The sequence below is a fragment of the Canis lupus genome, chromosome 26 (genome assembly GCF_048164855.1).
Source record: "Canis lupus baileyi chromosome 26, mCanLup2.hap1, whole genome shotgun sequence".
Classification (NCBI taxonomy): Eukaryota; Metazoa; Chordata; class Mammalia; order Carnivora; family Canidae; genus Canis; species Canis lupus.
This window is the reverse complement of record NC_132863.1, coordinates 23,296,928-23,314,062: the sequence shown is the minus strand read 5'-3', so window position 1 is coordinate 23,314,062 and position 17,135 is coordinate 23,296,928. Positions and strand designations below refer to the sequence as shown.

Genomic DNA, 17,135 nt, shown 5'->3' with positions numbered 1-17,135 from the left:
TCATAAATAAATAAATAAATAAATAAATAAATAAATAAGTAAGTAAGTAAGTAAGTAAGTAAGTAAAATCTTTAAAAATAAAAATCAAATATTAAGGGCAGCCTGGATGGCTCAGCAGTTTAGCGCCGCCTTCAGCCCAGGGCCTGATCCTGGAGACCCGGGATCGAGTCCCACATCAGGCTCCCTACATGGAGCCTGCTTCTCCCTCTGCCTGTGTCTGTGCCTCTCTCGCTCTCTCTGTCTCCAATGAATGAATGAATGAATGAATGAATAAATAAATAAATAAAATATTTTTAGAAATCACCCTCAAAAGGCAAATGGGAAAAGGTATTGGGCAAGTTAGTCAAATTTTCCTCTGCCAAACAAAAAAACAAAAACAAGCAGTTCACAAAGATACATGAGACTCGATCTCAATAATTTTTAAAAATATAAATTAAATCAGGTTATTCTTCACCTATAAGACTGAGTAACATTTTAAAGACTGATTAATACCAGTGTTGACATGTAGGAAGAGAAGCAGGCACTCACATACAGTTGGATAAGAGTATAGGTCATAAATTAGTACAACCTTTGGGAATTAGTTTTTAGATTTTTAAGTAGTCATACTTTCACCCAATATTCTACACCCAGCATTTGACCTCTAGTTTAGTGTTTGCTTTTAGGTATTATTTTAAAATAGTTTTATAAGAATAAAAAATTGCAAAAAATTATTTATCAAGAAAGGATCAGTTAAATCCTTTTTTAAATTGTGGTGCAGCCACACAAAAGAATATTATACAGCCATGAAAATGAATTAAATAAATCTTTATTACTGACATATTACAGTGTTCATAATATTGAAGGGAGAGGGACAAGTTGCTGAAATAGGGAATATTATTTTTTGTTTTTAAAATATCTGTAATTAACTTAAGCATAGAAAATAAAAATCTGAGAACAGCTATTAACTCTCATACCTCTTTGAGAGTAGATTAAGAGAAGCAACTAATTTTTCTATATTCCATAATTCTCACACATTCAACTACTCTGAGGATTTTTTCCTTTATGATTCCAAAACACTGTCAACATTTCAAATCCTCAGACTGAGTTACATGTACTATATTGTGCACATCATTCAAAACTAACATATTCTAGAAAGTCGTTCCTTAAGCACTTCCTGATTCTCATAGAATTTATCACAAATTTGGCAGTTAATCCTAACTACAAAATGGTATCTCTTGGGCTTTTCTAAACAAAGTATACAATCAAATCAATTAAAAAACAAAATCAAAACTGCTGTATCATTTACAACAGCCAAACCACAGAAGCAGTCCAAGTATTAACTGATAGGTAAATGGATAAAGATGTGGTGATATATACGCACAGCACCCTCCCCAATACCAATGGCATATTATCCAGCCATTACAAAAAGAATGAAATCTTGCCATTTACAACAACATGGATGGAGTCAGAGAGTAGAGTGCTAAACAAAGTCAGTCAGTCAGAGAAAGAAAAATACCATATGATTTCACTTGTGCATAATTTAAAAAACAAATGAGCAAAGGAAAAGAGAGAGACTCTTAACTATAGAGAACAAACTAATGGTTGGTTACTGGAGGGGAGGTCGGTAGGGGGATGGGAGAAATAGGGGATGGGGGTTAAAGAGTATATTTATCATGATAAAAAAGTAAAATAAAATGGTAAAATCAAACTCTTATTTGTTACATTCACATGTGTATGTTGCCTCCCTCAACCCTCCATTCTGCTTTCTCTCTCTCTCTTCACCACCATACACAGGCTACACCACTGATTCCCTGTACCAGTCTACTAGCCCTGTAATAGTCTTTCAGCTTCTCATTTCATTCCTCCAACCCATCTTCTATACATACTCAGAATTATTTGTCTAAGACACGTTGGATCACATAACTTCCTAACTTAAAATTCTTTAGTGGCTCCCTATGCTACCTACAATAGAAGAACAAATTTCTTGCCATAAAGTACAAGGTGCTTCATAATATGGTGTCCTGCCTGACTCTCCAGCCTCATCTCTTGCTCCTCCCTGCAGCTCACCCACCAACCACGAACTACTAACAGTTGCCAAAATGTTAATGCTGGTTCTCTCAATACTTTTGTTTGTGCTCTCTCTGAAATGTCCTAGATGCTTGGAAGCACCTAAGCTTTCTTTTCAAGCTTCCACTGAAGCATCTTGTCTTTTATAAAGGCTTTCAACTGATTTCTCCACTCCCAGAACCTACAAAATGATCCCTCTTTCCCCATATATAGTTTCATGACAGTACATACAAAACTTCACAGCACTTGTATATTTAGATGCTCAACTCCTACTAGCCTTCAAGAGTGGGTAGTGTTATTTCATTAATCCCTAGTACCTAACAAAGACCTTGGCAAGTATAAGGCAGTCAGTGAATAAATACAGTAAAAATAAATAACAGAATTTATACCTTGGACACTAAGACTCTTGGACTTTGATTTATACCTTGTGAGAGAGATTTCTCCTTAATCCCAACAATGCTGTAACTGCTCAGAACATGTTTGGAATGTCTTTCTTGGAGTGGTCTTCAAAGTTAGTTTTTAAGCAATGCAAGGTAGTTGCAAGGTAGTTGCTCAGTATTTACTTTTAATTAAGCAAAACTATTTCTAGCTCTACTATCTTGGACTACTTAGTTTTAGTTCCAAATGATTTAGTTTAGCTCTTAAAAGCAAATTAATCTTTAAAACATGAACATTTGCCATTGTTGAAGAGATCCAAGACTGCAGACCACAGGCTCCAAGACAAGGTAGTTGCTCAGTATTTACTTTTAATTAAGCAAAACTATTTCTAGCTCTACTATCTTGGACTACTTAGTTTTAGTTCCAAATGATTTAGTTTAGCTCTTAAAAGCAAATTAATCTTTTAAAATATGAACATTTGCCATTGTTGAAGAGATCCAAGACTGTAGACCACAGGCTCCAAGACAAGTGGCTTTTCCAAAATGCTTTGTACATGGGGAGATCCCTGGGTGCTCAGTGGTTTAGCACCTGCCTTCGGCCCAGGGTGTAATCCTGGAGTCCTGGAATCGAGTCCCACATCGGGCTCCCTGCATGGAGCCTGCTTCTCCCTCTGCCTGTGTCTCTGCTTCTCTCTCTCTGTGTCTCTCATGAATAAACAAAATCTTAAAAAAAAAAAAAAGTGCTTTGTACAGTATCAGTCATTGAATGAATTTATATCCTGTCAAGGTGACCACTATAAAGAACATTCATTCTGCTGTGGAAACTGTTTTCTTAAGAAAGCCAGGATCACTAAGCCCAGTGAAATCCCTTAGAGTAGAACTTGTAGTGACACCTGGGTGGCTCAGCGGTTGAGTGTCTACCTTTAGCTGAGGGCATGATCCTGGGGTCCGGGATCAAGTCCCACATCGGGCTCCCTGTGAGGAGCCTGGAACTCTGTGTCTCTGCCTCTCTCTGCGTCCCTCATGAATAAATAAAATCTTAAAAAAAAAAAAAAAAAAAAAAGAACTTGTAATCAGAATGACAAAAGTCCATGAAATGGGTCTTCAAATAAAGCTTACATTGTTCTACAGGCAGCCACCAGGCTCTTGCTCTAGCACACCCAGGGTACATGGGAGTGGGAAGAACATGAAGCAAACAAGACTCAGAGGATGGTTCTAGTCCCACTGTGATTCTAATCTGCATAACCTGGGGGGCATTAGAGAACCTTCCACACCTTGGGTTCTTCTTTTTTTTAAGATTGTATTTATTTGACGGCAGCCCCAGTGGCTTAGCGGTTTAGTGCCGCCTTCAGCCCAGGGCGTGATCCTGGAGACCCAGGATCTAGTCCCATATCTAGACCCACATCTAGTCCCTGCATGGAGCCTGCTTCTCCCTCTGCCTGTCTCTCTCTGTCTCTCTAATAAATAAATAAAATCTTAAAAAAAAATAAAAGATTGTATTTATTTGAGAGAGAGAGCATGAGCAGAGGAGGGAAAGAAGCAGACTCCCCACTGAGCGGGGAGCCCTACCTGGGGCTTGATCCCACAACCCTGAGGTCATGACCTGAGTAGAAGGCAGACACTTAACTGACTGAGTCACCTAGGCACCTGGGTTTTTTTGTTTGTTTTTTTAAGATTTTATTTATTTGAGAGAGAGGAAGCACATGAGTGGGGGTAAGTGCGAGATGGAGTAGGAGAGGGGGATGAAGGCTACCTGCTGAGTGTGGAGCCCAACTCAGAGTCTGGACCCAGGACTCTGAGATCATGACCTGAACCAAAGTCAGATGCTTAACTGACTGAGCCACCCAGGTGCCCCTGGGTTGTTGTTCTTTTTTTCCTTTTCATAAAATAAACTAATAGAAATAATACCTGAGGATTCATTTAGTTCTAAAATAATCTCTCTTGAGATCCATGGGTGGCTCAGCGGTTTAACTCCCGCCTTTGGCCCAGGGTGTGATCCTGGAGTCCCAGGATCAAGACCCACATTGGGCTCCCTGCATGGAGCCTGCTTCTCCCTCTGCCTGTCTCTGCCCCTCCCCCTGTGTCTATCATGAATAAATAAATAAATAAAATCTTAAAAAAGGGCTGGGGAACAGATGGGAAGCCCCAATCATGAAAGCAATGATGTGTTGTATAATGGACTGCTGTTCCCTGCCAGGAGGGTGCAAGCAGCTCTTTAATAATAATAATAATAATAATAATAATAATAAATCTTTAAAAATAAATAAATAAATAAATAATCCCTCTTTTCCTTTCTTCCCCTCTCTGCATCCACCCAGCAGAGATGTGCGTTTTATTTTTTAAAAAGAGTTTATGTATGTATGTATGTACGTATGTGAAACACAGAGAGAGGCAGAGACATAGGCAGAGGGAGAAACAGGCTCTCTACAAAGAGCCTGATGTGGGACTCAATCTCAGGACCCCGACATCATGACCTGAGCCAAAGGCAGATGCTCAACCACTAAGCCACCCAGGTGCCCTGAGATGTGCATTTTAAAAGAGCAATGGAGGGCAGCCCAGGTGGCTCAGCGGTTTAGCATCCCCTTCAGCCCAGGGCGTGATCCTGGAGACACAGGATCGAGTCCCACGTCGGGCTCCCTGCATGGAGCCTGCTTCTCCCTCTGCCTGTGTGTCTGCCTCTCTCTCTGTGTCTCTCTCATGAATAAATAAATAAAATATTTAAAAAATTAAAAAAAAAAAGAGCAATGGAAATCTCTAACAAATAAGCCACGGAAGAGATATTTATGAGTGGATTCAATCTTCACTAGTTGGGAGAGAGGAAAAGGTGATTCATGACTATCAACTCTGCAGCAACTGCCCACCCACACCTCATCTCTACTGCAATCAATGCCCACTGAGGGCTCAATCGGAAATAAAAACAAAACAAACAAACAAACAAAAAAAAAACAGGGGCACCTGGGTGGCTCAGTGGGTTAAATGCCCAACTTTTGATGTCATCTCAGGTCATGATCTCTGGGTTGTGAGACAGAGCCCTGCATTGGGCTCCACACTCAGCCCAGAGTCTGCTTGAGAGTCTGTCTCCCTCTCCCTCTTCCCCCTCGTCTTCTCACACTGTCTCTAAACTAATAAATAAATAAATAAATAAATAAATAAATAAATAAATAAATAAATAAAATCTTTAAAAAAATAACAAAATAAAAGTTAAAAAATATTGGGTTTCTAAAAACAAAAGGCTTCTTGTTTTGCTACTTTTTTTGTTGTTGTTGTTTTGTTTTGCTACTTTTAAGTCTTCCTAGTTGTCAGCTCCTTGAGGGCAGGGATGTCATCATTTACATTCCTTTGCATTCTCCATAGGATCTATAAGAAGTAGTAATTGTTTGATGAATGTATGTTGATTGACACTACTTTCCTTATATGTTCACATATCACTCTGTTCTACCAAACTGAAAGCTTTGAGGATGAGTGCTGTGTTTCCCCCATCTCTGAATTCCCAGTACTTAACACAACCTAGGCCAGTGCATTTCAGCTGGTACTGTTACTCACTCAGTTATCCAATATCGGGTTGCTTCTGCAACAATACTAGGTATGGAGGATATGAAAGTAAGTAAGACTGATGTACACCTCCCTGCTTTCAGGGAGCTCACATTCTACTGAAGGAAAGAGACAATGAAAGGGTAACAAATCAGGGATTCCCTGATCTTCACAAGCGCTCTGAAGAAACCTAGCAGAATATGGAGCTAAAGGATATTGGGGGGAAGCTCCTAATGGGAAACTCTGGGAAGGTAGCTCTGAAGAAGTGATATATGGCCAGAAGTGGGCAATATGGGTGGATAGATGGGACATTTAGGGAAAGCAGTCCAAGATCGGGGAGAGAGTGTTCTCTCTATGGCAGGATGTGCCCCCAAATGCCCTGGGATACGAGCACTTAGGAAATTACTGTGAAGCAATGTTATCTCAGGGAGTATGGAAAAAAAAAAAAAAAAAGCCTGCTGGTCTCCCCAAGTCAGCCCTAAAACATCACTGCTAAAATTACTCACTGGCCTCACTGACACCACATCCGCCTCTGTGGTGCCCCAGCTCCCCACTAGATGTGGGCACCAAGTTCACATTTCACACCCTCGAGCTCAAGGTTTTCATCACTCAACCTCTGCCCCAAGAGCCCTTTTTTCAGCTCTGCCTCATGGCCCACTGCTGCCCAAGCCCATCTCTCATCAGCCCTGTTGTCTCCTTGCCACCTATCAACCACAAGTTTAAGAGCACAAGAAGTACCATAAGGACCCATGGAAAGAGCTTCAGCACCGAAGAGACACCAATGAAGAACAATGGTGGCAAACAGATATGCTGCATCTGGGCCCTGGGAAGCAAGCTCTTCTGTTCTGGTGGAAGAGTCCAGAACTAGAAGTTAAGGGACCTAATCTCAATTCTGCCACCAACTTTTATTTTATTTTATTTTTTTTAAAGATTTTATTTATTCATGAGAGACACAGGGAGAGAGGCAGAGACACAAGCAGAGGGAGAAGCAGGCTCCATGCAGGGAGCCCAACGTGGGACTCGATCCCAGGACCCCAGGATCATGCCCTGAGCCAAAGGCAGACGCTCAACCATTGAGCCACCCAGGGATCCCTGCCACCAACTTTTAAAAATGGTTCTATGAGCAAGCCGCTCTCACAGCCTCTCTTTTCTAAAAAATGAAGGGGGTGAGAGAGAAGACACCTAATGTTTCCTATGCTTTGCTTCTCTAGAAACCAATAGCTGAAGTGAAATCACTAGAAATTTTAGAAGGGAGAATTATAAGCAGCCAGTGTCAAACTCAAAAACTGAGTTTGCTAAAATAAATGATGGTAAGTCAGCACTGTGGGGTAGAATAATACAGTGCTCCAGAATATGATGGCTTCAAATCCTGGTTCTGCATACTAGACACCTAAATGTCTCTTCCTTATCTGAAAAATAGGACTAAAGATAAAACCTACCTCTTAAGAATTGTTTCATGAAATAAGTACAATAATCTACACAGAACACTTGGTATAAGGTAAGCATGCGACAAAATGACAGTTATTACTATTTTTTTTTTTTTTTAAGGACAGTTATTACTATTAACAACATGACTGCTTACTGTATGTCAGACACCAAGTTCTCATTGGGGCTCTCTCTAACTATCCTGCACATAACAAATCAAAACTCCAGGGGTGGGGCCCAGGAGTCTGTTTATGTAATAAGATCCCCAGAGGATTCTGAGAATCAGCTATTTGGCAAACACTTCCCTGGAGCACATACCACACATCAATTCAGTTGCATCTTACTTACCTAGTGCTTTGCTGATCTGTTTATCCAGAATTCTCAACAAGGCAAACCTGGTACAAGGCTACTCTAAGATCTCACTTAGCTCTTACAGAACTCTAGGCACCCTTGCACATGTACCACTTCACCCTAGCACATCCAAAGTAAAAAAACTGCCAGCCAATTTCCTCAATTAGCATTTCTAAAAATAAGATTCAGGTAAGAATAATATGGAGGAGGATGTTAGCTGGGATGCAGAGTACTTTCTTTAACAGTCACATATTTCCTAAGATCTTTCTATTTAGAGAAGTATCTTCTATTTTAATACAAGAGCACACGGGATCCCTGGGTGGCGCAGCAGTTTGGTGCCTGCCTTTGGCCCAGGGCGCGATCCTGGAGACCCGGGATCAAATCCCACGTCGGGCTCCCAGTGTATGGAGCCTGCTTCTCCCTCTGCCTATGTCTCTGCCTCTCTCTCTCTCTGTGTGACTATCATAAATAAATAAATAATTAAAAAAAAAAATACAAGAGCACAAACCCTGAAACTGTACCACCTAGTATCTGTCCCAGCTCTGCCACTGGCTAGTTTATGATCTTGGGCAAGTTATTTAACCTCTATATTTCCTAACTTTAAAACAGATTAATAATAAGACCCATAGTGTTTATCTCACAGGATTATTATGAGAATTAAATAAATAATAGAAACTAAAGAGCTTAGAATAAAACTTGGCACATAATAAGCTTTATGTATTAAGTGTTACTATTGTTACTCATGGCAAAAATACTGGTTTTCAATTTACATAGTGATTTAAATATTCCCTTTAAAATTACTTCAAGGGATCCCTGGGTGGCGCAGTGGTTTGGTGCCTGCCTTTGGCCCAGGGCGCGATCCTGGAGACCCAGGATCAAGTCCCATGTCGGGCTCCCAGTGCATGGAGCCTGCTTCTCCCTCTGCCTGTGTCTCTGCCTCTCTCTCTCTCTCTCTCTCTCTGTGTGACTATCATAAATAAAAGAAATAAATAAAATAACTTCAAAAATGACTTGATTTTAAGACTATATAAAAAGTCAATATTGGTATATGAGATAGAAGAATAAAAATCAAAAGGGTGGTAGTGAATTAAATAAAAACCAAAAATTTGTAGCAGGGGAAAAAGGAGGTTGGAGAAATAGATATTACTAAAAGCAAGGTGCCAAATGCATGTTACAGAAGACTTGAAGAAGTCATTTCTCTTCTCTGGGCCTTGGTTTTCTAGTAAAACAAAATGTTGAGCCCTTCTGCTAGGCTCTAGGATTCTGAAGTTTGTATACAACCTGTATTTCCCTTATTGTATTCAGAACATTTCATCAGTGAGTAATGACAAATGCAGCATAGGATTTGGAGAGTGATCACCTGGGTGGGAAAAGATTTCTTAAAAGTTTGTGTAAACAGGGGCAGCCCCGGTGGCCCAGCGGTTTAGTGCCACCCTCAGCCCAGGGTGTGATCCCAGAATCCCAGGATCAAGTCCCACATCAGGCTCCCTGTATGGAGCCTGCTTCTCCCTCTGCCTGTGTCTCTGCCTCTCTCTCTCTGTCATGAATAAATAAAAATCTTAAAAAAAAAAAAAAAAGGTTCGTGTAATAATTCTACCTCTGAAACTAATAATACACTATACATTAATTAATTGGATTTAAATTAAATTTTAAAAAAAGTTTGTGTAACAAAGTTAGGCCTACAGCTTTTGTGCATCAAAGAAAGAAAACAGTACTCCTGGGTGGCTTAGTTGGTTGCGGGTCTGCCGTTGGCTCAGGTCATGGTCCTGGGATTGAGCCTCACATCAGACTCCCAACTCAGTGGGGTGTCTGCTTCTCCCTCATTCTGTCTCTCCACCACTCACGTGCTCTCTCTCTAATGAATAAATAAAAATCTTAAAAAAAAAAAAAAAAAAGAGGTCTCATATGCAAAAAGCTCACAGATTAAAGAAGAGATGGGAAGAGGGGAAGAACTATTTCTATGTGTTATGATGCTTTTGACCTAGTGCTAAGAAAACAGAGTAAACAGAACTAAGTACACAGTCCAAGGTAAAATACTGTGGACTCTCTCCACTTAAAATCATGGTGAATCAAAATGGCAAGCAAAAAGAAAATGCGAGAAGAGAATTCTTAATACCTGGGTATCAGTCAGTCCAATGAAGGAAGAGGGTTATTTCCCGATCTGCACAGAAATTATCTAAAACCTATCTTTGCACTTATGTAGATGAACTCTATTACTTATTCTTTGACTATGGCATCTCTTCCTTATTGTACATTTTCTCTAAAATCCTGACTATAAGCCCACCAGCACACTACAACCCATTTCTCTGACCTGTTTCCACTTGCTCCTCTTGATATACTTCTTTTCTCTAACTTAACTGACCCCACTCACTTTCCAGTAACCCCTCATCATTATTCCCACCTTCAGACTTTTATGTTACTTCCACTGCCTCAAATGCTCTGCTAGTCCATTTCATTTGCATTTCTACAAGTCCAAATTCACCATATAATGGAGAGGCAATATAATGAAGTGTTAGGATCATGAACTCCAGAGCCAGAGTGCCTGAATTCTTATCCTTGCTCCACCATTCACTAGCTGAGTGCCAGGAGAATGCCACATAACCTCTCTAAACCTCAACTGCCTCATCTGAAACCAGTGATAGATTATAGTAAATCACTTGAAGGCATTGTGGTCAAAATGAACAGGTTAATACATGGAAGGGGCTTAGAGCAGTGCCTGGCACTTAGTGAAAGTGTTGGCTATTATGACAGTGGCAACATATGGATCATGTGGTGAAGGCTCAGGCCCAAGCCATATGCTCCCTCCACAAAGCATTCCCTGAACCTTCGGTCTGGAAGAAATCATTGTCTGGTTTGAGTTCCTATAGTACTTTTAACTGCCACCTCTCATGGAACACTTTATCTAATTTTATATTATTTACACATAGTTGTCTCCCTTACTCGCGTTTCTTGAGAGCAAAATCCACTTCTGATATGTCTCTGTATCACCTACAGCTCCTAAAATGATGCTTTGATCATAGTTACCTACTCAAACATTTGTGAATGGGTGGATATTTGGTCACGAGCAGGATGTTTCCACCAGCATGCAGAGCCTCAACCATTCTTACCACAACATCCTCCAAGATTTTAGTAGGGCAAGGTCTGGAATGAAATTCAAAGTGTTCGTCTTCTGATTTCTTCTTTGATTCCCGCTCCTGGATTCTCTTTTCAATTTCCAAATCAAAGCCAACAGGCTGAGTGGGTGGCTTCACAGGTGGTTTCTTGGGCAAGATGGGCCCGCCTTCAAGAATTCTGGGATCAAGTTCTCGTGCTTTGAATTTGTATCTGTAAGATAAGAGTTTAAATGACAACCACCAAAAGAAATTTTGTTAACAAAATAAAAGCTACACAAACTACAAAGTAAGCCAGAATAGAAAAATAGTAATTATTACAATGACCCAAGCACAGCAGAATTTTGACTCTCTCCATAGCCACTATCTCTACCTCCAGAGCAAAGAATAAAGGAGCCAGTCCTAACATTCCCAGCACATTAAAGACTGGTGTTTCTTTTCCCAGAGGAACCTGCTCCTCCTCAAAAGAAGTACAAAAAGTAATGAAAGAAAAAAAAAAAAAAAAAAAAAAGATAAAAAAAAAAAATAAAAAAAAAAAAAAAAAAAAAAAAGTAATGAAAGAAGGATACAGGAGACAAACTCCAGAGTTGACCATATTACGTTCCAGTTTCCTCCACCTATTATTATAGCTGGAATGAGATCTTGAGTAGCCATAAAGGGTGGAATCTACCTAAATGAAGCTCAGAGGACATTCCTTCTGACTGATTCCTTCCTCAGAAGGAATGTCCTCTCCCACCCCAACCTCTGCATTCGTTTTTTAACAGTTTATACTCCAGGATATCTCCATATTCCCACTTCTAATTTTTTAATCATTGAGGCAGGGGGGACAGACTATAGAGAGCCTATAACTTAAATGCCATAAATTCCCATGGCAAGAAAAGCAGCAACTATCCCCATTATAGAAATGAAAAGAAAGCAGGTTCTTGGAACTCTTCCTCAAATATTGCTGATGGAACTTACTGTTGCAGTTTCTCAAGCTCCTCAGCCTCCTGATCTGCTGCACTTTTGTAGGTCACAGGCCTTGTGCGCTGTTTAGTTTGCAGCACAGGAGTCTGTGGGTCTCTGGATATCTTGAGCCCAGCAGATTTGGAGGGTAACAGAGCTGTAAAGCAAGATAACAGATATTCACCTAGCTCCCCAAGACTCTGTTTGCTGTAGGTGCTGATTCAGCTTAGCAGCCTGTGATACCAAATCAGAGTGGCTGCCCTCCACTTTCAGCTCAGCTCATGTCAGCCAACCTGACAAATATGCAGCCCCTTCTTGCCTGTGACTCTTTATTGAGGGGTATGATGAAGGTAGTCTTTGGGAACTATCATCTTCTGAACTTAAAATCCATTTGTGTCTGATGTACTACTAGAAAGGCATGTACTTACTGCCCTTCTATTGACAGTGCCAACTACTTTGCCTTTACTGACACATGAGATTTTTGCTTATTCCAGCTTTAAAAAATAAGGCATTTCTAGTACATCTGGGTGGCTCAGTCGGTTGAGTGTCTGCCTTCGGCTTGGGTCGTGATCCCAGGATCCTGGGATTGAGCCCCACATTGGGCTCCCTGCTCATGGGAAGCCTGCTTCTCCCTCTCCTCCCTGCTTATTTTCTCTCTCTCTCCCTCTCAAATAAATAAAACCTTAAGAAAAAAAAAAGGCCTTTCTAAAGATCAAGTAATAACTCCCAATTTTGTGAATTCCCTAAAAGCATCTACATCAAAACATCAAGATCACCTCTCAAAGAAAGTCAAATAGAGAAAGCAAAAAAACTATGTCAAAGCACCACCACTACCATTCACAGAAAACGTTAATTCACTTGTCAGGGCAACCTTGTTAATCTTCATAATTATGTAGACTGAATCCTCTAATTTAGATCTGATCACATAACAGCAGAAGATAGAAACCAAATCTATTTGTTTTAGAAATAAGCCAGCCTTCAAGTATACATATAACCATTATTTATAACTATATAAAGTTTTATTTATTTATTTATTTATTTATTTATTTATTTATTTATTTATTTATTTATTTTTAAAGATTTATTTATTTATTCATTCAGAGAAAGCGAGAGAGAGGCAGAGACACAGGCAGAGGGAGAAGCAGGCTCCATGCAGGGAGCCCGATGTGGGACTCGATCCCCGGTCTCCAGGATCACACCCCGGGCTGCAGGCGGCGCCAAACCGCTGCGCCACCGGGGCTGCCCTATAACTATATAAAGTTTTAAATAAAAAATGGAAAAAACACACCATACACAAAAATAAACTCAAACTGGATTAAGGACCTAACTGTGAGATCCAAAATCATAAAAATCCTAGAAGAGAGTACAGGCAATAATTTCTCTGACATCAGCCGTAGCAACATTTTTCTAGATATGTCTTGTGAGGCAAGGGAAATAAAAGCAAAAATAAACTATTGGGACTCTATCAAAATAAAAAGCTTCTGCACAGCAAAGGAAACAACAAAACTAAAAAACAACCTATGAAAGGGAGAAGATATTTGCAAACAACATATCCAAAAAACGGTTAGTGTCTAAAACATATAAATACTTCTATAACCCCAAAACCCCCAATAATCTAATTTTAAAATGGGCTGATTGGGATGTCTGGGTGGCTAAGTGGTTGAGTGTCTGCCTTTGGCTCAGGTCGTGATCCCGGGGTCTGGGATCTAGTCCCCCATCGGGTTCTCCACAAGGAGCCTGCTTCTTCCTCTGCCTATGTTTCTGGCTCTCTCTGTATCTCTCATGAATAAATAAATTAAATCGTTAAAAAATAGATAAATAAAAATAAAAAATAAAAATGGGCAGAAAACATGAACAATTATTTCTCCAGAGAAGACATACAGATAGCCAACAGACACATGAAAAGATGTTCAACATCACTCCTCATCAGGGAAATGTAAATCAAAACCACAATGAGAGATCAACTCACATGTGTCAGAATTGCTAGAATCAAAAACACAGGAAGGAGGAGGCACCTGGGTGGCGCAGTTGGTTAAGCATCTGCCTTCGGCTCAGGTCATGATCCCAGGGTCCTGGGATGGAGTCCTGAGTCAGGCTCCCTGCTCAGTGGGGAGCCTGATTCTCCCTCTCCCTCTGCCCATCCCCCTGCTTGTGTGCACTCTCGCTTTCTGTCAGATAAATAAATAAAATCTTAAAAACAAAACAAAACACAAGAGGGGGCTCCTGGGTGGCTCAGTCAGTTAAATGTTGGGCTCTTGGTTTCGGTTTCAGATCAGGTTATGATCCTGGGGTACTGGGATCAAGCCCCATGTCGGACTCCCTGCTCATCAGGGAGTTTGCCTGTTTCCTTCTACCTCCACCCCTACTCCAGCTTATATTCTCTCTCCCTCTCAGATAAATAAATAAATCTTAAACAAATATAAGAAACAAGTACTGGCAAGGATGTGGAGAAAAAGGAACCCTCATACACTGTTGGTAGGAGTGCAAACTAGTGAACTAGTGCAGCAACTATGGAAAACAGTGTGGAAGTTCCTCAAAATATTAAAAATAAAATTACCACATGATCCAGTAATTCCACTACTGGGTATTTACCCAAAGAACACAAAAACAATAATTCAAAAAGATATGCATACCCTTATGTTTATTGTAGCATTATTTACAATGCCAAATTATGGAAGCAGCCCAAGTGTCCATGAATAGATGAATGGATAAAGACATAATATACACGTATACACACAGAGACACACACTTATACACACAACAGAATATTACTCAGCCATAAAAAGGAAATCTTGCCATTTGCAACAACATAGATCTCAAGTATAATGCTAAGTGAAATAAATCAGTCAGAAAAAGACAAATACCATAAGATTTCACTTGTATGTTGAATTTAAAAAACAAAACAAAGGAAAAAAGAAAACAAACCAAGAAATAGATGCTTAACTACAGAGAACAAACACGGTTACCAGAGGGGAGGTCGGGGGGCGGGGGGGGGGGGGTGGAATAAGTGAAACAGGTGAAGGAGATTAAGAGTACACTTATCTTGATAAGCACCAAGTAATGCATAGAATTGTTGAATCACTATATTGAACCCATGAAATTAATAAAACACTATATGTTAACTATACTGGAATTAAAATTTCTTTTAAAAATTGCAAAAAATTTTTCTATTTGCCAGGACCAAGATTCTTTAAAAGCAGGGTATATCAGACTCTAAAAGTTATATATTATTTAGAAAGTCATATTTAACATTTAAATTTCTATTAGAAAAAATTTTTTCATTATTTTTCTAATCTAAAATTTGATGAATGACTACTGGAACATAATAACGATATTAAGGAATGCTATACTTGGGGGCTCCTGGGTGGCTCAGTGGTTAAGTGTCTGCCTTCACCTCAGGTTGTGATCCTGGGGTCCTGAGATGGAGTTCTGCATCAGGCTCCCCTCTCTGTGGGGAGCCTGCTTCTCCCTCTGCCTGTGTTCTCTGCCTCTCTCTCTCTCTCTCTCTATCATGAATTAAAAAAAAATCTCATTAACGGATAAATAAAATCTTTAAAACGAAAACAAAACAATATGTAAGTGCTATGAATGTAGAGGGAAATGCAAGAGTCAAGAGAGGTGGGAGATAGGTAGGGCATGTCTTTGTGCTGTGTCCCTGGCAGTGAAAGAAGTTGAAGATCCAGGGCAGAAAGGAGATAAGCAGTGATTGATACCTGCGTGGGCAGGTAGGGAAAGGATACTTAAGCTCAGGTGGAGTGTTTGTTCTTTGAAGGGAGGGTGGAAGAGAGAGGAGTGGGTGTAAATGCTGGCAGGTTTGTAGGTTTGGGATGAACATATGAGAGAATTCTAATCTCCTAGCTTCTGTCTTTATGAAAATAATTACTGCAAGAAGGAAGGTAAAGAAGTTTGAGAAATAGAAGTGGTATAAAATAGTTGTCCTGAGCCGAAGGCAGATGCTCAACTGGTGAGCCACCCAGGTGTCCCTAGTACTTACCATATTGTAATGATCTATTTGTTTCTCTAAGTTAGAAACTTGATATTGAGCAGCACCAATTCCATTTTGTTCACTGCTTATTATCCCCTACTCCCAACAGTGCCTGGTTTCTAGTGGTAAAGCCTGTTAAATGGCTAAACAAAAGCACACAACCCTGAAAAACTGGAATGCTTTTATTGTCTATAGGTTAAGTAACTATACCATAACACTTTGACACATGGCAAAGGTGTAATTCCTGGCCAATTACTAATCAAGAGGCTCAAGGTGGTTAATGCGTAGAAGTACACTGATAGCCAGGGGTCGGGTGGAGGAGTTCAAAGATGCTCAATGGTACATTTGCTATCTGCATATAGGCACATACCATACTTCAGTTTAAAATCTTAGGATTTCAACTAAAGGCAAATTTGTGTAAGCAAAGGGAATTCTAGGGGAGGCTCCAGCCAGCTATAATATTGGTATGAAACTTACTATCATCCTTCTTGCTCCTCAAGTGATATCTGTTAGGGGTTCGTTTGTGAAAGGCTTCAACCTGCTGTGCAAGGGGCACATATGTAGAAGCTGTTTCATCAAATGTTCTTTTCTTTCCTTGGGACAGGTTGAAAGGCTTAATAATGGTGCATCCCTTAGTCACTCGGGCCTGTAAAGAAAGAAATTGTTCTCCAAATGAAGTGTTATGGAAGAGCTCAGATCTACCACAAGCCACATATTCAGCACAGAGGATCAAAAGAAAAAAGCCCTGTGGTGAAGCAAAGGTTATTATTCTTAAATTTGTCAGTCCTTGAGCAAAGGTTAAAACTAGTCTATTCCCATCTTTTAAAAAAGGGAGAAAGGATCTAGCACTTAACAAATCGTCTGTTCTGGGCAGCCCAGGTGGCTCAGCGGTTTATCGCCGCTTTCAGCCCAGGTTATGATCCTGGAGAACCGGGATCAAGTCCCACATTGGGCTCCCTGCATGGAGCCTGCTTCTCCCTCTGCCTGTGTCTCTGCCTCTCTCTCTCTCTCTCTCTCTCTCTCTCTCTGTGTCTCTCATGGATAAATAAATAAATAAAATCTTTAAAAAAAAAAAAAAAGTGTCTGTTCTGCAATAGTAAATAAGGCGATTTTTCCCAAGCACGTCAATGTTTTAAAGCCAGCAAGAACAAGTTTTCTGAGAATTAGAAGGAAAACAAAAAGCTGCAAAGGTATTATTGCCCTCACACTCAATCCCATTAAGAAAAAGCTGATTTGGGCTCTAGGTCTAGATTAGGCCAGGTAGCTACCTGAATCAAAATCTCCAGACATCCTCCCCAAAACTAAGAGATGAAGAAGCCTAGTCCTTGGATGATTAATTTTCATAAAATTAATCTCTGACTGGAA

The 17,135-nt window shown here is 40.1% G+C and overlaps 1 protein-coding gene across 14 annotated transcripts in view; it reads right to left on the bottom strand.

The window, feature by feature from the left end:
- TPX2 (TPX2 microtubule nucleation factor) overlaps window positions 1-17,135 on the bottom strand; it is a 74,680-nt gene that overhangs the window by 12,466 nt on the left and 45,079 nt on the right. For all 14 annotated transcript variants that reach the window (XM_072800474.1, XM_072800478.1, XM_072800479.1 and 11 more), the window contains 3 exons: window positions 16,248-16,416; window positions 11,801-11,942; window positions 10,838-11,054 (listed from right to left, as the gene is read on the bottom strand). In XM_072800474.1, the coding sequence (XP_072656575.1) occupies window positions 10,838-11,054; window positions 11,801-11,942; window positions 16,248-16,416 (528 nt within the window). The remainder of the gene's footprint in view (window positions 1-10,837; window positions 11,055-11,800; window positions 11,943-16,247; window positions 16,417-17,135) is intronic.